Consider the following 20,964-nt stretch of genomic DNA (forward strand, 5'->3'; position numbering starts at 1 on the left):
CATGTTTTTCTTCCCTCCATTATCATAACAAATGCTTAGGTCAATGAAAAAAGCCATTTTCCCTTCAATCTCAGCAAAAATAGAGTTTTTTCTGCTACCACCTCCTGTAGGTGCATTTTCCTCTTTGAGAACAAAAGGGTTCTGCAGGTTGGTTGGCTTATTGTATGTACGCTAAAAATAAAAAACAGAAATAACCTTGGTGCTGCTGGTATAGGCAGAATATTCAGTTTTCCTCTGGAGATATAGGTTAAAAACATTTTCTAATGGTCTTCCGTGCTATTTGTCACACAAAAGACCTGTAGCAGCAATCTTGAAGGGTCATTGAGCATGAAAATAACTCCTATGAGCACCTGGCATTCCATTAAGTTTTCTATTGCAAAAAAAAAAAACCACCCCCACAAACAACAACGAACACACACCTCTAGGAAAGAGTTACTTCCAAAGAGAATTTCTGACATTTGCAAATGCTTGGTTTCCCAGCAATTAATGAAGTCCTTGTGACTTCGGTCATGCTCTCAGTTTTGTCTCCAAGAATGCAACCTGAGTATGAAATTCTGGCTCTTTTAACCGTAAACGTAGCCCACTATATGTGGCTTCTGATAAACTGTTCCAAATCATGTGTTCTACAGAGTACTTTTCTGGCCTGCTGCTTTCCCTAGGATGTAAGGAGATACATGGGTAATTCCTTTGATTCTGCTAGCATTTCATCTGATTCAGAACACACACTTGATGATGATTCTTCTCAGGAAGTAAGATACAATTTTTGTAACTAAGCCATTTCTCCAGTTTAGGCACAGATTTTAAAAAACCTGAAGGACAGGATCACTTAGATCCCCAAGAATGTTTTATCACATGCCACATCAGCAGGTAAGGAATTATTGCTATGCTGTTTTGTCAGTGATCTTAGTGGGTTAGTAATGGAATACATACTTCTGGTTAGGCACACTAAAATGGAAGGAGTTGAAGTCCTTTTTCCTACTTAAGGGATACTATTAATATCTAAATAGGATAATAAATAGATAATCCTTTTACAACTATGCATGCTCTGAAACAGAAGGTTTAGAACAGTCTAAGAGAGACTATTTTACTATGAGTCCCTTTTAAAAAAAAATACTATGAATTCATCACAGAACTAGACAGGAGGTTTGTAACAAGAATCTTCTTATTCTTCTATCCTCCCCTCCTTTGGGGAAACAGTAAACAAACAAAAAGACAAAAAAACCCACCACAAAGACACCCTGGTAAAAATGACACAATCATCTAAATGCTATGTTCTCCTGCTAGAAAGGAACAGAAAAAGAGAAAAAAGGAATAGCTGATGAAGCCTCAGATGACCGCTGTCAGTAAGAAGTTACCTGCCAAGCAATTAGATCTTTGAGTCTATTCAGCTTTTCTTGATCCTCTGGATGCTCTCTGATATATTCTTCTGTAAAGAAAGCCTTAGACAAAAAAACCCATAATTCAGTCTATAATTTCAACAGGTAAAGATATCAGTGATTACTCCATTTACTCCAAATGGTGACCATAATATTGGTTATCAAATAAGAGAGACATATGCTCCTTAACCAGATACTGCTAGTGCTAATTCCTTATTGTATCAGTTGAGAACAGAGGTGCTCTTTTTTGTTAAAAGATACTCAGTCTTTATCCAACACTTCTGAGTTTGAGACACTTACTATGAAACCCAATTATTGTTTGTGTTTAAGCTTGCACTGAAATAAAAAAGGCACAAATTTGCTGTATCAGAATTTACATTGATACATGATCATTTTATTCAAGTACTCTGCTTACTGATATTAGCCAGTGTTATACAATAAAAAACTGAACTCTTTCAAAGATAAGTAGAGCCAGATATTGCATACAGATTGCCTTTTGCTGCCCAAAGATTTTATCCCCCATGTACAAAAGAAGAATGTAGCTATTCGTCCCTGACTGCCAAATATCTAAACAAATGATACTTTAGGGCTAACAGACCATAAGTCATATTCCTCCAGAATGTCATGCTTACTGCATATAATTTATGCATGCACATATATAAATATATACATATATATATGGCATCTTTTTAGCACTGTCCAAGTCTATCTGACATGCTGAGCCCACTAAGCAAGGCACATGCTTTTCATGAAACGACAGGCAGAAATAACAGAGCTCTACAGCTGTGGAGTAACCCCACATTCATTTTGCTCCAAAACTTTAATAAGTTAGAATTTAAATTTACATGATGTTTTAACATTCCTGCCTTCTTCCCATCCCCGTCTTCACAAGGTGGCCATAGGGACAAATTTTCAGTTTTTATTTGTAGTCGCATCTTTCAACAACAAAACCTTCTGTGCAGAATGGCTGCAGTTGCTGAGAAAACCTGATGACAATTTAACTGATAGCCCACATCTAAATACTCCAGACCTACTGGAGGATAAACTTGATTCATTTACTCCAGACTAAACCTTTTGATGTGAGAGCCTAATTCATTACAAAAGGCGTATCTTATCTCACATGTATATGAAAACCCTCATAACTGCAATTAATATTGAGCTTCAATTACTCTAGTTTGCTAGTTTCTGCTTTCAAAGACAGATGTGACCAGGATACGAGGACCTCTTAATCGATGGAGTTATGACTTTCATATTCCCAGTCCACATTCCACTGCCACTTTGAACAAAGTATGTGGTAGGGTTATGAAACAATATATCTGAATATGCTCTTTGCATTGACTTAAAAGCTCTTACCTTCTCATATTTAGCAAAACCACCCATAACAGCTGGATCAACAATCCCATTCAGAAGCATAGAAAGTGGATTAATAGGAAGGTTCTCATCACTCTGGTATTGGTTAATCATCATCAAAATTTTTTCATTCGTCGTGGACATAGTCTCAATAGCATTCTCTAAAGGACTAATTGTAGTCTATAAAGAAACAAAAGACTTCTAAGGTTTATAAAGACATAAAAAGGTCATTTTGGTTTTGTAAAACTTCATGTACATGAACAATATTCTTACAATTCATGAAATCAACACAGATTTGTTCAACTCTCTTAGGACTTGGTCCTGAAAGTATAAATCATATGTAGGAGATACTGATCCCAGCAGTAGAAAGATAAAACACAAGTAGTAACAGTTTTGTATGTATAAAAACAAGTAAATAACAATAGCCTTGGGTGATAAATTCACAAACTATTTTGTACATGAGAATTCATGTAAATACATGTTTTATGGGTTCTTAGCATGTTAATACACACCTGTGACATGGAGACAACCTCAAACCATCGTAAAATTCCAGGAAGTTTGTATGCTGTAACAAATGATGTTCTCTCAATCCACATAGACTATTAAAAAAAGATAGCAGGGAGAAAATGGTACTTCAGGATTTAAACTTTAATATTTTCTGCCTTCTGAAATGTCAGTGAAAAGCACATAGACAGAAAACATAGGCACACTTTTGCATAAAAAGACACTGCAAAATGACTCTAGCACAGCAATTTGCACAAATCATTTTTCTGATTTCAGATTAGGTCTGCTTCAGGCACTAAGCTTGCACAAAGTAGAGGAAAAAGAAAATTACCCTTGAATCTTTTAGTATCTATTCCTATTTTTGCCATTACAGATTGAATGACTGTGACTAAATGACCTACTCTCACCTCTACCCAGATTAAAATTCCTCCACTTCTGAAATGTATTTCTGCAATTAAAAACAGGAATAGCCATATAATGACTTGCCAGCATTCTTACTCCCCCCCCGCCTCCGCCCCCGCTTTCTTTTTCCTCTTCTGAACAAGACTAGCTGTTGGTATTTAAAATGCCACTTGCTCATTTACCCGACTGCTCCTTATATTACCAATATCGGCTTATTGAAACTGCTAGTACTGAGAAATATAGTAATGAATGCAATGAAGACATACTCCAACTATCCCAATTTCTACCTATGTGAAGTAAGTATGCATATTATCTATTGTCATCTGCAATGAAAACATTAATGACTTAATTTTTGTAAAACCATTTCAATGTTTTCATGACCAACTACAAAATGGTCTTCATGACAAACTACAAAATATCAGAGATCTGTAAAATTCAGATATAGAAACTTACCACATTTTTATGCATTGAAACAAAAATAATTTATGGCGTTGCAGATTTCATAGAATATTTGAACAATGAAGACTATTTCTCAGCATTACACCATTATACATGGGAATAAAAATGACATAGGTAGTACTCTAGCCTGTCAAGATTTCACAGGACTGATGAAAGCAGACAACACACACCTCTCATTGCCAAGCTGGCAGCTAACAGAAGTGTTGTAAACTACGAGAAGCAAACCATTTGGTATGTATTTACATGTCATCTTGTTTCCTAACGAAAATCTGTACCAGAATGTTTACCTCCAATTGAAACAGTGATGTATCAAGTACATACATAGGAGTAGCACTGAAATAGAGAAATCTTATGTTCATTTTTCTGAACCAGATCCTAAAGTTAGCGTGTCTGTAATGAGTAATCTAAGACTAAGAAAGGATCTAGATCAAAATTAAGTCACAGCTACCAGAACTGCATCCATCACCCTGTCATTCATTTACTTACAGCAAATTCATTTTCAGGGTCAACAGATCCTTTTCTGACTGGTCTTGAATAGTGGAACCGGTGCACATTGTTGGACTTATAAAAACTGAAAGATTTAAAAAGAAGAATTGTAAAATACAGAATTCAGAAATTTATGGATCTTGTTATCACAGTGAAATATTTCATTTTTAGTCAGTTGAGTTTTTGATTAAAAGCAAATGTACTGCTCAGAAAAAAAGCACTGAAAACTCAGGAGACAACTACTTTATCTATAAATAAGGGCCGACACACAGTATTTTACAAGTATTAAGCTTCAGCTTGTGACTGGGAATAATTTCCAGGTATAAAAATTCCAGAACTTCCAGATTAATGTTAAGAAGTTGATTAAGTTCTGTAGATTAAGTTGATCTACAGAAGAAGGCCCAGGAAAGACTTTTTACTTTCCTGTATTCTTGCTGAGCATGCACACTGCTTGCCTGCTTTATAATGGCGTACAAAAGGGGTATATTTTGTTAAAAATAACTCACTGAACAGCGTGGATATATTCACCTGGACTGAAATACATGTGTTTTTCATCCATTAGGCATGCCAAATTAGTTTAGTAATGTCTAACAATTCTGCTCACAAAGCAGAACAACAGTTAGTAAACTAAACACATGGATCCATTAATAATAACTTCTTGTGATAGATAAGAAAATGTATATAAACACTTGTAGAAGGGGATAGCAATGTAAAGAAATCTATGGCAAATTCCTGTTATGGTCTATTCTGTTTAGCTAATGAATCATTCTCAATCACTGTGAGCACATATTTCCACTAAACTCATAATCACTCAGCTTTTAGTACTGGCTAATTTAAAAGAACATCGATTGCACAGTTTTGGCTAAGTATTTTGCTGTCCACAGCAAAAGACCTCCTTTTGGATTTTAGTTTTTGTTTTAAAGATGAATAAAATTTAAAGCTGTGTTAAGTAAAAGCTACTTTTGCAGATCAAGGAAAAAAAAAACCCAAACCCTCAGAAATACCTTACAGTAAAACCAAGCCTGTTTTGGAAGCCTAGAGAGACAAATAAATGGAGAGACCCCAAAGAGTTGAGCTAAGCAAACTTTTGGTACGTTAGTTCACAGGAACTTATGATTTCTGATCCAAGAAGATTATCTTCACCAATAAGGAAAAGAAAGTGGAAAATACTGCCATACCATGTCAGATCACTTTGTACGGTTCCATCTGAAAGGGCAGATACTTTGAAGCTCTTTGACAGAACAAATGCATTGCCACCAACTAATGTAACTAAAATTAAAAATCCAGTAAAGCACACTCATAAAAACAAATCTCTAAGACCGACCAGATGAAATTAGCAGTTTGGTTGAATTCTGCACCTGAGACAAACAATTGGAAAAATCTCCCATATGACAAGAGATTGTGGAGCACTTTGCTGAATAAAACTGTTACAAGTTCAAAATGTGTCTGGAACTACACTGAAATCTAGTCAAACAGGACCAGATTTGTAAGCTGTCTTTCAGTTACTGATGTCAAAATTAATTCAAGTTGAAATGGGGACCACAGTTCATTATTTTTTTCATTTGTTTTAATCTTTTAGTACAAGACCTGTGTTTCTATCTGGTTTATTTATTTCGGTGTATGTGGGGAGCTAATTGTTGTTTTTCCACTCTGAATCAACTGCAATTTCAGTAAAGATTCTATAGAGAAGGCTGCAGATAAAGGTGACATCTAGTTTGAATCCAGCTGTGGAACAGTTAGAAATGAACTTGTCTCAGCTGATAAAAAGAAGTCTTCTGTCTTCAGTCTCTTTCTGGAAAGTCGTAATAAAAGTGTTGTTAAAGGGTTTAGTCTGAGCCTTTGTTTGTTTAAGTGTGGAGGCATTGCAAAGCCTCTCTTGCATTAAAAAGGCAGTTACCTCAGTTTACCTATACAAATTTTAGCTTAAGATGCCTGTTTTAACCAGTTTCAATTAGGGAGATAGTCATACCTTGTGCTTTCACCAGGCACTGACAAGAATATATACAAGAATATGTCCTGCCTTAACTAATGGTGCTTGTACCTTTTGCTGTCCTTAAGTTACAAGCTAACAAATATTATCTTGAAATTTTTCATTGAGATGTTAGTGGTAACAACAGCTTTTATTGACCATGTTTGCAACCATATAAATCATAGAAAGGTTTTAATTGGAAGGGACCTTTAAAGATCATCTAGTCCAAGTCCCCTGCCGTAGGGAGGGACATCTTTCACTAGACCAGGTTGCTCAAAAGCCACGTCCGACCTCACCTTGAACACTTCCAGGGATGAGGTGTCCACAACTTCTCTGGGCAATTTGTTCCAGTGTCTTACGCCCCTCATAGTAAAGAATTTCTACCTTATATCCAATCGAAATCTACCCTCTTCCAGTTTAAAATCATTGCCCCCCATCCTGTCACTACAGGCTGTGGTAAAAAGTCTCTCTCCATCTTTCTTACAATCCCCCTTATATATTGATGGATTTGGAGTCAAAAGTCTCAGAAGCCTGAAGTCAGCCAGTATTCCAGTAGGTTCAGTATGCAGTTTTAGTGTCAGCTATTAGAATGAACCATCACTTCTCACACATGTAGCCAGAACACTTAATTAGGAGCATGTAATAAGTTCAACCTGTTCTACGTGGGCTAGGAGTTCGGAAATGTTAGCCAGTCTGTTCTCAGAATACTTTGGACAATTAATTTCCTTTATTCCTTTACAAAATCCTAACCATAGTATCAATGGAAACCATTTTACCACTGTGTGTTTTGCACTTGGCAAGAAGTCATAAGACGATCCTGTTGTATGACAGCCTTCAACTCAACCATTCTCATACTGCCAGTCACCTCTCTCCTTCATTTTTCTATGAACCTCTGCTGAAAACTCAGGAACTTGCACCCAAAGCACCTCCCCCCTGTAACCATACGCTATTCCTGAAGTGGTCAATGGGTAGATGTTCTTCCATGGAATTCCTAGGGAATACATGTCAGTAAACTAAGACAATAAAAGCTCTAAGATTCATTGGCAAATGACCGAGTTCACAAAATAATGGTTGTCAATTTAGGAATATGGACTGACTTTCATTATATTTGCTATTACAGAAATTCACTTACTTTATAATTTGATCAGGTACTGCCTTATTTTTGAATCTAGGTTGCTCCTCCAGGACTGGCTGCACTGTAAAACACTGGATATCTGAAATCGTGAAAGTTAAGGGCATGTTATTAACATACAAATAAAATATTGTATGCTGTGGGGGAAATTAAAAAAAAAAGCAAACCAACAACAGACACACATTTCCTGACAAAAAATCTGCAAGGTTCAGCATTTCATTTGTGGAGCTTTCGTGGACAAGAAAGGAAAAATCCATGAATAGTAACCAGTGAATATATATTAATACTGATTTTGAGCTGCATATTTTTTTTATTTACTGAGCTTGAATATCTGTAGCTGAATTTATCACACCGACTCATTCATTAAATTTTAAAGCCAAACTTACAAAATAACATCTGATGTTAACAGTTTCACTATTTAGCTTTAGGCATGTATAATGTCATGATGTTTAGCATTTTATCACTGAAAACTGTAATTGAGCAGCCCCTTTACCTGAGATTTCCTTTTTCTATGCAAATGTTATTTTTAAATCTGAATACTGTGTTTGTAAATAAATATATTCTTACATATTTCAGTATATTTGAAACTCATGCCCACTGGTAAGATTCTGTAGTTTTTTCCAGAGTGCATCTCCTGTTAGTTGCAAATAGACTTGAGCAAAGTCTACTTTAAGAAAGCACTGAAGCATATGATCTCAAAAAAAAAAAAGTTAAGACACAAGACAGACTTATGAGAGCTTGGCTCCCAAGCTTAACATACTATTTTATACAAGCCTGTAATACTCTCTGCTTCAGTCCCAACAGTGTAAAAGGAAAGCAGTATTCCTTTTCTCCTCCAGCAGGTTCCACCAGAACAGACTCAAGAGAGCATATGAAGTGTTACAATATTACCTTGAAAATTAACAAAGGAAAATCAACACATGAAAAAAAAAGGTCTGATACAATGAAGTGATCTCATATCTGCTCAGCCAGTAATGATTTAAATCAGAGCATGAAGAAAAAGAGAATGTGTGCAAGCAACTGTTAGAGTACTTCTAAACAAGAATCCTTTAGGGCATTCTAAAAGGTGGTTAATTATGTTTATGAGCTAATTTTCCTAGGAAAATTTTTAAGAGTGACATAAGGTATATTATGTTGCCAAGAAATGCAGGTGATACCCAAATGCACTGCCAGTCAGAACAATGTTCAAGGAAGACATGAATTTACTATCAAGACACAACAGCTGCGAATGTGAGGTAATAGATGATTTTCTGCTTTAAACAGCCAAATCAAGTTTTCCTCACTGTTTTTGCCATTTGAAGAAAACAAAGGTAAACCATGTATGAACTTGAATGACTTTTCTTCACCGAAAAGGCTGTCAAGCGTTGGAACAGGCTGCCCAGGGAAGTGGTCGAGTCACCATTCCTGGAGGTATTTAAAAGGCGTGTAGATGTGGTGCTTAGGGACATGGTTTAGTGGTGGACTTGGCAGTGTTAGCTTTACGTTGGACTCAATCTTAAAGATCTTTTCCAACTTAAATGATTCTGTGTTTCTATGATGACTGAGAGAGACAGACTCCTTAGAATTGTGAGAAAAACAAGCACAAACATCTTAAGAATAAACCATAAAAGACATGCAGGGCATAAAAGTAAAACTGCAAGCTGAGCTCCACATTAATGAACTTTCATCCTTTTTAGGAAATGATTCTTCGACACAGATAAACTCTTGCTGAAAAACAAGGTTTCCCCAGCCCACCTGCATTCTGTAAACTCCACATGTTCAAGGATACATTGACAAGGAGAGTTTTTCACATCCTCTCCAGGTGCTGAGGTGGTGTTCATCTTCTCTGCGCTGGGAAACTGGCTCATCAGCTGTGCCTGGAAATCCTCTCTCCTCTCATATTCCTTCCCACGATAGATGAATACTTTGTTCTGCAAGGAATAAATAGCTGTTTTCTTGGGCTCTATGATGCTGAGGCAGAAGTTACAGATGCCTTTATCAGTACAAAGGCACAATGGGGTCTCCAAATTTTGGAATGAGTCATACAGCTTTCTGAATGTTAATTAACTGTAAAGCAAGATAACCCTTTGACTGGGTGCTGGAATGCAGCACTGACTCTCCGGAGATGATACTTTATGTTGTCAGATAGAATGAAGATAAACTGGCATCACCACTGAGGATGCTCCTGTAGAGCAGAATAAAATCAGAATGGGACATAAGAGAAGTAGTGAAATTCCTTTTCTTCTTGTCTGTCAAGTGTAAGGATTTGCTTTCAGATACATTCTGGGTCCACGTTTCACAGCTTTCTAATACCAATATATAGGATTCCTCTACCTACTCCTTCTCCTTGGTATTATGAAATGTCATCATTTACAATACAGTCTATCCCCAGATGTGCTCATCTGTGGTTCAGTTTACTTCATGTAACAGGATACTTCTATAACACCAGAAACAAAAACGTGTCATGCTTCCTTTGGTGTAATATTAGCATACCTTTTCACTATTTTTTCCAATGTTTTCAAGGCAACTTTGACCTTTAAAACTGGGAAAGAGAGGTCAAATTCATAGTCTATCCACATTCCAAACACTATGTACACTTCTTGGCCTATCATCTCATGAACTAGAAAATGGCGAGCAAGGGAGCCAGGATGTTAAAACATATGGAATGGTTGCTGTGGAAGCAATGTTTAAACAAACCAAGACTATAGGAGAACAGTATGTCATGAGTGGCATGAGGAAGGTGAATAAAGAGCAACTGTTCAGCCTCTCTGTAAGAACTAGTGTAGAGAAATCAGAAGACAACAAAAAGTCAACAGTAAACCTCCAATACACAGAGTTGTGTACTATGAGGCCACAGCATGTTCTGGAGGGCATTGGTTCAGAAAGCAACTGGACAACTTCACTGTAGAACAATCCATGAAGGGCTAGAAAACAAAAGCGTCACCTCCAGCCCAGGAAGCTGTTTATCAGGGAATGTATACCAGGTCAGTATCACTGCACACCTTCCCTGTATTATACTCTTCCCTACCCTACTGATCTACTGTTTCCCACTGTTAAAGACACAATACTTGGCTATAGAGTGCATTGGTCTGAAAAATACACTTTCTCCATTGGTAACGTATTGCAGTTGTAGCTGAGAGGCAATATAAACCTGAAACTCTTGTCAGTCCATGACAAGGTCCACTAAAAATACCAAGCTCACGTGAAACAGAATTTTGGATTTCATTTGAACACGTTAGTTAATGGCATTCTACTAGCTATCAATAATCCGTGTGGGGACTCATCTGAGAAATATGTGCCGCAAGAGCTGCCCATACCAAATTACATCATACTGCTGCATTTGGCTCTCATATATCACCTTCATAGCTGATATATCTTCTAGTTTCTGCAATCAAACCAAGAGAAGGAATCAAATGTATCTGAAAACATGCATATCCTTACGAGTAACAAGTCAGAGTCTGACTACCATCCTGCATCCAAGCAAAACTAAATCCATGGCAAATATCCCCAGAGACTCACTTGCATTAAGAAAGTACGCTCATATTTTTAGCAGCATATGAAAATAGATGAAAAAAGTAAGAATTTAAACAGGTTTACCCTTAGAAATGTGGGGAATCCTTGGCCATAATATCCAACAGCAAAATAGTCTGGTTTAGGTCTCAGAATTTTCATGATGTTTTCATAGAACTTTGCTTGTTGAATCTGAAAGCAAAACCAACTGCAATTACTTCTGTTTGGGCTTTTTTTCCATTTATTTTTCAACCTCTACATAGTACTATGCTACTGATAGCTGGATATGCAAGACCTATCAGTTGTCAGTTGCCAAGCTATAGCATAATCAGTTAGCATGCACACGCACATGACACTGCTGTGATACATTAAATATTGTTTACTTTTATATGCAAATATAATACCTAGCTAAATATGCATAGCGTCAACTTCAATTATTTGACCTCAGAATCAGTCTTACCCATAATTTACTAGTGTGAAAAGAAAAAAAGCAAGCCTCAAAGTCATACTTGGCACTTTATACTTTAAGCACTTAACCAATAACTGAAATAATATATTTGGAAAAACTCCCGGCCTCAAATATTTTCTGAGGTATGGATCAGCTCAAGCTTTTCCCCTAGCACCATGTCAAGGGCTTAGAACAATGTCTTCCAGAAAATACTGTCATTTAGGTTTACTATTTTTATTTCCTGTGTTAAACCTATGAGACCTGCAACACTGCAACTTAAATGGAATGGGCAAAAATACTGTCTTTATCTTTTAGTTTATGATAAAAGCAGAATTGATTGAGAGGAAAAGCAGCTTTCTTTGGACACAACACGATGTTCAAGAACATCGTGTTTTGATTCCCATGGTTTCTTTGTGGAAGGCTCACGGATATCTACTAAATGAGCCCTAAACATTTGTTAATGATCATGCAAGTGTGGAATCTTGGGGATGGAAAAGAAGAAGGTATGTGGGGAAAGGGATTCTTTTTAGAGTAATTCAATTTTAATGAAAGCAAATAATTGAACATTTAATTCCTCCTTTAAAATCTTCCTTCTAGCCTTTGGACCTAGTTCTAATTCCTTGTGATGTATTACTTCCCCAGTCTCTGACTAGGACAGAATTCTTTAGGCTTGCCAAGATTCAAGTACCTAAAATTTAAAGAAAAATTTCAGGGAAAAAAATGCATCCAGGTGCTTTTTCTACCCTAAAGCAGTACAAAGGCCTCAAAAACCTGTTATACGTCTTCTATCCATGGCGTTTAAAATGCAGTAAGTGAGAACATGTTTATCTCATCTACAGAAGTTTCAAAATACCTCAATAAGCAGATGTCCATGCAACTTTAACCAACAATTCTTCATGAAACTCTACTTTACCACTGGATTGTTACAATAAAACATAGCAACTCTTTGACAAATGAATTAAAAATCAGTTGTAGACAACAAGCTCCTAAGCAGCTCTATCATTTGATAGCTCTGAAGTAATAATTTCTGTGACTGAAATAATTTGAAGACCTCTATATAATCTTACCAGGTTTTGACTTAGAAGTTCGTAGTCAAAAACTTCCTTTTCATATTGCTCTGCAAGTTCTTTGCATAGAGATATGGCTTCTTCCCACATCTGCAACACAACCACATATTCAAAAAGTAAATGCAGTACCAACAAACAAGTTTTTAATGCATCACTGTTTAACTACCGTTTTCTTGATTATGCTATATTTAAATTGCAGTCATTTATTAACTGCACATTTAGACTGGAAGACAAGGCAATCATAAACTTTAGGAAAGCAGATTAATCTAAAAAATAAAAAGTGTTTTATGGTTCATTATAGGAAGGAGTAAGTAAGCATACTTTATTCTTACAATAAGATAATAAAAAAACACCTAACCTTCCAGATAGCTTAAAAAAGAAGAGTAAATCACTAAGGTGCATAACATCCAGAACATACCCCATGCAGAGAGCAGTGTATGAGGGGACTGATGCCTGCCTGTCTTTAAAACAAACACACTTCATTTTACAAAAAATTCTGAAGCATACCTAATTCATAGGTAGCCTTGCATATGACAGCTCTCCTAGTCAGCAAAAAAATCACAAGGCCACTTGCCTGGACTAGCAGCTTGTTTGCTACCACACAGCTTGATAGCTACCTCAGAAAATTACTGTGAGGAGTTACAGAGCTGCCCTAGGAAGACTAGGACAGGTTTTCTCATCTGCTACAGGTACTTAATGTATCCAGCACAAAAGTGCATATACAGTGCATATGTATATAAAGTGCATATATATAAAGCATATAGAAACTCAAATTCCCCCTCAAAAGGGGTTTTCTGAACACCATTCTCTACTCGTATAAGGTCACTGATGGCCACACACATAACCATTTTTAAATGGTGCCATGTAGAATCATGGAGTAGTTTGGGTTGGGAGGGACCTTAAAGGCCATCTAGTCCAACCCCCCTGCAGTGAGCAGGGACATCTTCAACTACAGCAGGTTGCTCAGAGCCCCGTCCAGCCTCACCTGGGATGTTTCCAGGGATGGGGCATCTGCCACATCTCCTAGGGTAGGCAGTTCTGAACCTGATAGCTGCGTTCAGCTGCCCGCAAGCCTCCTCTGGCATATTTGAGGAGAACCCGAATGCTAGATAGATCAGGTGTCATGGGGATTTGATTATTCTGACACAGTGGGTGGAGACTGCTACACCATAGTCATTTCAGATGCCAAAAAAACCCAAACCCCTGTGAGAAGTTAAAAATAGCACTGCATTTCCCTACACAGTGCTGAAGCACAAAAAACTTTCTATCTTCTGAATTACAGGAGCAACTTTCATGGGGGAGTCATGCCTTTATTTTGCAAGAAGCAGTAATGAATTGCCTTCCCCCTTCATACCTTTGGCTGACATAATGACGTAAGGGCCTTATTGGGCCAAAAGAGTCATTATCTGGCACCGCAGAATTTTTTCCCGCTTTCTTTTAGTCTTTTGCTTTACTTGAAAAAAATCTCAGCTTAATGTCAATGTATTCATAGGCAATTTTATTAACTTTTTTTTTTTTTTTTAAAGCTGAACTAAACCCGAGTACTGAACATAAAACAACTACATTTTAAGTTTGGAATGCAATTCTCAGACTTCTCTGAAACAAGTATGTCCATTTTGAACTGTCTGGTTTTTTGGGAGATAATGACCGAATGATTTAGAAGTGCAATCTGTGTAATCTGTATTCTCTTCCTAGTACAGGAAAGTCCATTCAACATTTTTTATTATTTTATTACCGCCTGACAGACATGCTTGTGACCAGTATATACATTAGCCCTCTGTCTTTGTGAAAGTGGTTATTGAAAGAACGTGTTCATACAGCACAGATACACTCTGTGAATAAGCCTTCAGGACACAATTTTTACTTGACCCACATTTCAAAGAGGACTTCCTACACAAACGCTTTATACAGAGCATATTCATTAAATACTACTGCACAAAGAGATGCGGCAGGGGGAAGAACTCGACAGACCTACCTTTCCTTTGTCAAAGTACTCTATGATCTTCTCATACAAATTCTCTTTCAAGTGTCGATAGGTCTGTGAACACTGGAACTCTGTTGACATGACTTGGGGTGCACACTGTTCATCTGACCACTGAGAATAAAAACACGTTAAAAAACCACAATCCTGGAGTACAACATTTCACACACGCGTCCCCCACCCCCAAGGCCTGGTCCCCTGGGCTCTTCTAAGTGGTTTTTCCTGGTCTTTTTTTACTATTCCACAAAGAAACTGGAAAAGGCACTGGGAATGTTTTCATTACCTCTTCAATCAAGCACTGTATTTCAGGTGATAACCAGGACTAGACATAACATTTTAAAAACCCATGTTCCTTCCTCCCCTCCACTCAAAAATTTTGAATAAACATCTGTGTGAGAAAATTAGTTCATTTTATTTCCATGGTGTCATCTTGACTGATTTGGTTTTGATTTTTTATCTTAAAATATTTGCATATGATATTATCTTTGTCTATACCAATACATATAGTATACCTCGTATTTTTGTACGATACATTTTTTATGCAAGTCAAAATTAAGTTTAAGCAAAATTGCACTATGAAAAGCCAAATTTATATGGTTCTGCACTAGAAGAAGTTCCATAAGAAATCTCAACTTTTTTCTGAAGAACATTTAAATTTTGAGTTTTCCCTTGAAATGGAAATGCATCTTACTGACCATTTTTATTGATAACATGAGTTACAATGAGAATAAACATCAGTTGTAGCAAAAAATAATTATAAGCTACAAAACAAAGCAAACATAATTTGGCAGAGTGATCCATATTATTTAAAATGAAAAGTCAGCTGTCACCCTGTGATAGCTGGCAGAAATTGCATTTCATTTCCATCATTATTATGTCTGGGATACTAAGAAATCAGCAAGAGGAAAACCACATGGAAGTTAAATGGCTTCAGAATTTGCACACACTGTTCACAATATAAAGTAAAACTATCTTTGCTATAGTGTTTAGTTTCACCAATATGTGGCTTTTAACCACCTATTGAAAATACAATTTCAACAATTAATATTAATTTTGTACTACCTACTGCAGTATTTTTAACCAGAAACTTGAATACCCCTGTGGAAAATAACTAATATGCAGTAAAACAGAGATTAAGACAATCACTTTTTAGTTTATAAATCTGAAAATTGCAAAAACTTATTTATATACTGAGTTTGGAAAAATCTAACCTTCAGGAGCCACGTATGGAGTAGAAGGGTGTATGCTGCTTCTGTGTAATTCTCACAATCTAAATGAAGATCTCGCAGTTTATACAAATACCTGTTAGAGGAGAAGAATTAGATGTGATTAGAATGTATCAGTTAGCTATTGACACGACTGGAACACTAAGTGTCAAAAAAGTTCTAGATAAACTCTGTAGTGGAAACTTCACAGATGTCACGCAGTCTTTAAGGACACTCTGAGACGGGTTAAAGCTCTGTGCATTTGTTCAGGCTTTTCTGTCTATGCTGAACTGCTGTCTATCCGTAAACTGCTGTCAGCTCCACCTCTGCGAGGAAGAGCAAGAACTACTAGACTCAAGGTTTAAGACCTCTGAGTCTGTTATTTCTGGACTGTTTACTAAAGATAGCTGCCTTCCTCTGTAGCACTTTTCGATTGCATGTAAATACTTCCCATGTAAATACAGGCAAGCACAACAGATAACACAAGGTAAAGGAGAAAACACCAGCCCAGAAAGACAAAGCAAGCTCCTGTACAACTTGGAAGGTGGTGGGGGGAAGAAGAGTTGGTCGAAGTTACATGTTGCCAGTGTTCTCCTTGATCCCTAGGGAAGCTCTGCTGCTACCAGCACAACCACTGCCCATCATGTGACTGAAGCCCCATCTTTTCCAGCAGCCAGAAAGAAAAAGAGCATCCCACCCTCTTACACACAACAGGAGCTTGCACACAGGAGCTCTGACACCTTGCTGCAGCAGCTCAAGGCATTGCCATTCCCAGCTGTGAGCCCAACTGAAAGTGCGTCCCCCTCAGCAATCGCCCGCAGAGGGAGCGTTGTTTCTGCCTGGCCACTCCAGCTCACGGCTCCAGGTTTAGCTCTGAATCCCCTGCAGTGCTCACTTCAGCTAAGCTGCTGGGCTGTGTACGGCAGTGGCTGAGGTGCAGGTTGTTCTGCAGATTTTGCAGAATGTGAGGAGAGGCAGGGAACAGTGAGCTTTTGAACAGCAAGATTTGCTGCTGCTCGTATGCAAAACCGTTGGAGACAGTAAGAGGCCATATCACACCTGAAAGAATTTGCGAGTGTAGCTATAGCTCTTACAGAAAAATGCTTTGCTAGTAATTCTGCATTGCATGTAGTGTTGCATATTTGAAGAGACTTGGCATTCTATAAAACTTGAATGTTTTTTCTGCCATTCTAAATGTATTATACACCCTCCGTCAAACCTCAAATCTAGCTGCATTTTCTTTATTTAAAACAATAGACAGTGAATGTTGAGTGATTTGATCAACTGGAAGTTGATTCTGGGGGAAAAAATGATGATGATGTATACAGTTGATAGATTCCAAATCACTGACAGCTAAGCAAACAGTGGAGTAAGAATATAAATGAGGCCAGGACTATAAAAGTCATTGTGGGTGTTAAACTAACATTAATTAACAGAAATCCAAGTACAATGATAAAAACAGAATCCGTAAGAGAATATTATTTCCCTCTCCAGAACAGATCCAACAAAAGAACTGCCATACCTGATATACATCTCTTCACGGTTAATGTCCTTGTAGAAATTCTAGGGACACAAACATTTAAAAGTTACCTCCTAATGTCTTTTATTAAAACACAAGATAAAAATATATATGCTGAGGTTTTTTATTTTCTTGCTAGTTGGACAGCACAAGAAATTATTTATTTACAGACTATCTTAAGTTTAAAGCTGGCACTGCTACTTCAATTAATATTTTAATTAGTTATTAGCATGTGTTGTTATTATTATAGATAGACGTGCATACTTCTCTGAGTGCACTAGTGAAATCATTAGTGAAAGTTTTTCTGTTGAAGAAGAGGAAAATATGGTTATCCCAATGCATTAACATAATAAACTGCATGCTCTGGCTATATTTGTTGGCCAGAAAAGAAGCTGGTATTTATTGAAGTTGAAAGTAGCGCTGTTGTGCAATACCTTTAAAGGGGCTAAGTGCAGGAATAAAGCCCATTTTTGTCACCATAACATTTTGCAGGTATACGAGTTGCTAAGGCTGGGCAAAATGTACGACAAGAATTGCCTCCTGAAGAGCTGCAGTGATTTACACCACACTGCGTGATGATTACCGAGGAACAGAGGATAGGCGAGTGCAGTACACATTAAGCATGTTCTCCTCCCAACCTTCAAAGCAGACAACAGCTGCTCTTCAGCTTAGAGGAATTTCCTGGTGGAGGAATCTCTATATGCAATACCCTCATTACAAAATAGGAGGAGAAAAAAAGACATGGTGGTCTAGAATCAGATCAGAGACTCAAATCTTCTTGGCATCTTACTGCAAGTGTATCTTGCAGGTTTCTTCCCCAGATTGAAAAACCATAATTGCTGCGTTGCTAAAGTAGCAAGTGGGTTAGATCCTCATGCAAAACTTGACTCTGGCAAGCCCACTGTTACATTAAGCCTATCAAAAGGTAAAGGTATATGAACAGTAGACTTCCTTATTTATCCACAGAATCAAAGTGGATAAAACAGGCAAAAAAAAAGAACTGATTGGACGTTGCTTTCAGGTTTGTGCATATATCCATGCAAATAGATACAAAAATCTCTTGCCTCAGGGTTTAAATCACTACTGAGCATTGTCAACCAGTCCTGTCCCCAGGAAGATTTGCCCTCATCTTTAGTAAATGGATTCTAAAGCTCTCCCCCATTCTCACACAAGAATTACAAGAGAGAACATACCAGTAAGTTCACAGTGCAGCTCATGCGATTGTCCTTGCTTTCATCGTTCATCACAGTTCGGTAATCCAGCAGTTTCTCCAGGAGGCCTTTAACTAGGCTGACAAAACTTTCAACCAAGTTAAAAATGCCGGGATACTGATACGCACACTCTGTAAGACTGCAAACACAAAAACATGTTTTTACAATACTGTGAAAATTAGTGGCCCATCAACGGAAAAACTGTTTGGACCTGAAGGCAAATACTGAATTAGGGCTAAAGCGACTGCAGAATGCACTGGAAACACCCTTTGTGGGTTGATAATTTAGATATCCAGAAGACAGATGGGTTATAAATCAAAAGAAAAAAAAAAAAGTATTTACACTTCCTGTCTGAAAATGACTTCAATTCAAGGGTATACCCACAATTTCAGAATAGAGCAACCTGCATCTGGTAGTATAACAAACTCTGCCTCTCTACTGCAACAAATGTTAGACCTTCCTTACCTCTGTTTTGCACAACATAAAATGCAACAGTTATTTCCTTCTCTTTGTACAGTTATGTGTGAGCATAGAGGTCGAACTAACAGAAATTATAATTTTAAGTCAAAAAAGACATTCGTGAACAAGACCTCACCAGAGCAATTTGCCCTTGAGAAATAAGCAAAACCAAACAATAAACTTTCTGCAGATTAAGCCAAAGCAGTTAGTTCTCATGATAAAAATATCGGAAAGTGAGTTTTATACACCATCATCAGAGTCCAATTTACATTAACAAATTATTAGCATATGCTGTTTCTATAAAGTGAAATGATTTAGGAGCAGATATTTCACATTACTGGCATGGCTTTGTTTTCAAAGCTTAACTGTTCAAACTGTATGAAATGATTACCAGCATCTCATTAAGGATTGTTTTCTTTCTTTGCTTAAAAGCTTGTCTCCTCTCCTTAGCATTCTGGTTTTCCATTTGGATTCTCTCTGACAAACTCAATTTTTTTAATATAAACACACACACGTACATATTTGTATATGCACATATTGGGTCTGGTGGCTAAGATGGAGTTACTTTTCCCCATAGCAGCCCTCGCAGTGCTGGGCTGTGTGTTGGTAGCCAGAAAGGCGTTGATAACACAGCAGTGCTCGGGCTGGCTCCCCGACACTCTCCCTCGCCAGCAGGCTGGGGGTGGGCAAGATCTTGGTAGGGGACACAGCCAGGAAAGCTGACCCAAACCAGCCAAAGGGACATTCCATACCATATGACATCTGCTCAGGAGTAAAAGCTAAGAGAAAGGAGGAGGAGGGTCTGAAGAGTCGACAACTGACAGAATAGGCTGGAGCACATAAAATGGTATTTGTGGAAAAGAAAGTAAGAAAGCTTTCAGAATCATGTAAGAGACTGGAACACTATACAGGAAAAATGGGGTTATTTTACATATGTTAGTATCAGAAACAGGAGAAGACACTAACAAGGGAAGGTACAGTCACCATTTAAATGACTATTCCAAATTTTTGCCATAGGTTCACTTGGAGTGACAGCAAACAAGGCAGAGCTATGAACATTACTTGACTGTGAAATGAACATGAGTCACCAAGGCATCACATTTCTTTCTAATGTAAGTAGAAAAACATTGACATAAAACACAAGCTATTGCTAATCTCACCCAGGATATAGTATGTAACTCCAGTCACTAAGAAAGATGAACTGGAGGACACATAGAGGAGAACTACAAAATGAACAGGCAAGAGGAATACCTGTCTCGTGAGGGAAGATTTAAAAAGTTGTCTTACTCAGCTTTATAATAATCCCAATAAAAAGGACCCATAAAACTTTAGAATATTTTTTTTCTCCCCAGGAGGGAGCAAGAAACCTTTGAATTTTTAAACAGAGTTTGAAAAAAATACAAGTTTTAAAATAAAAAATATTTTCAATAAAGCTCAAGAAAACAACTGCATAACATGGGCCACTGCAATGATGGGGAACTGGAAAGCTTCCAAATGCTCTTTTCTGTTGTGCCTATATTGGTAACTAAAACATGCCAGAAATCGTTTTCGGAGCCTGAGATAAAGTGGCAAAGCACACCTTATATTCATATAGCCAGATTCTCCTCCATCTCCCAAAACAGCATAGCCTTGTCTATTCCGCGTGTTGAGAACAGCCTCTCCTCTGTTCTGTATTATCCCAACTCTTCCTCGGCGTTGGCTGGGACAGCACTTATCAGCACAGGTCATCACCCTGCCATGGCACATGCTAACATTTAGGACTACGGACAACTGCAAGGCAGTGATTAAACTTCTGCTGATCCTGTTTGGTTCAGTGGGCATGGGGAAAATCCCAGCAACCAACCAGTGTGAGTAAGCGTTGGGTACAGAGGTGAGCATCAACACACAAGCCAGTCATTGACCAGGGC

General features: G+C 37.6%; 1 protein-coding gene across 1 annotated transcript in view; it reads right to left on the bottom strand.

Annotated features, from left to right (window-relative positions):
• The window catches only part of DOCK2 (dedicator of cytokinesis 2), a gene marked incomplete at both ends in the record, with an annotated part of 201,114 nt that overhangs the window by 11,013 nt on the left and 169,137 nt on the right, over nt 1-20,964 (bottom strand). Inside the window, 12 exons of the mRNA XM_082006288.1 lie at nt 1,356-1,439; nt 2,730-2,906; nt 3,239-3,325; nt 4,578-4,662; nt 7,679-7,760; nt 9,447-9,588; nt 11,255-11,359; nt 12,683-12,772; nt 14,658-14,777; nt 15,875-15,965; nt 17,391-17,431; nt 18,581-18,737. Coding sequence (XP_081862414.1) covers nt 1,356-1,439; nt 2,730-2,906; nt 3,239-3,325; nt 4,578-4,662; nt 7,679-7,760; nt 9,447-9,588; nt 11,255-11,359; nt 12,683-12,772; nt 14,658-14,777; nt 15,875-15,965; nt 17,391-17,431; nt 18,581-18,737 — 1,261 coding nt within the window. The remainder of the gene's footprint in view (nt 1-1,355; nt 1,440-2,729; nt 2,907-3,238; nt 3,326-4,577; nt 4,663-7,678; nt 7,761-9,446; nt 9,589-11,254; nt 11,360-12,682; nt 12,773-14,657; nt 14,778-15,874; nt 15,966-17,390; nt 17,432-18,580; nt 18,738-20,964) is intronic.

This window comes from Phaethon aethereus (genome assembly GCF_964289735.1).
Source record: "Phaethon aethereus genome assembly, chromosome: 14".
Classification (NCBI taxonomy): domain Eukaryota; kingdom Metazoa; phylum Chordata; class Aves; order Phaethontiformes; family Phaethontidae; genus Phaethon; species Phaethon aethereus.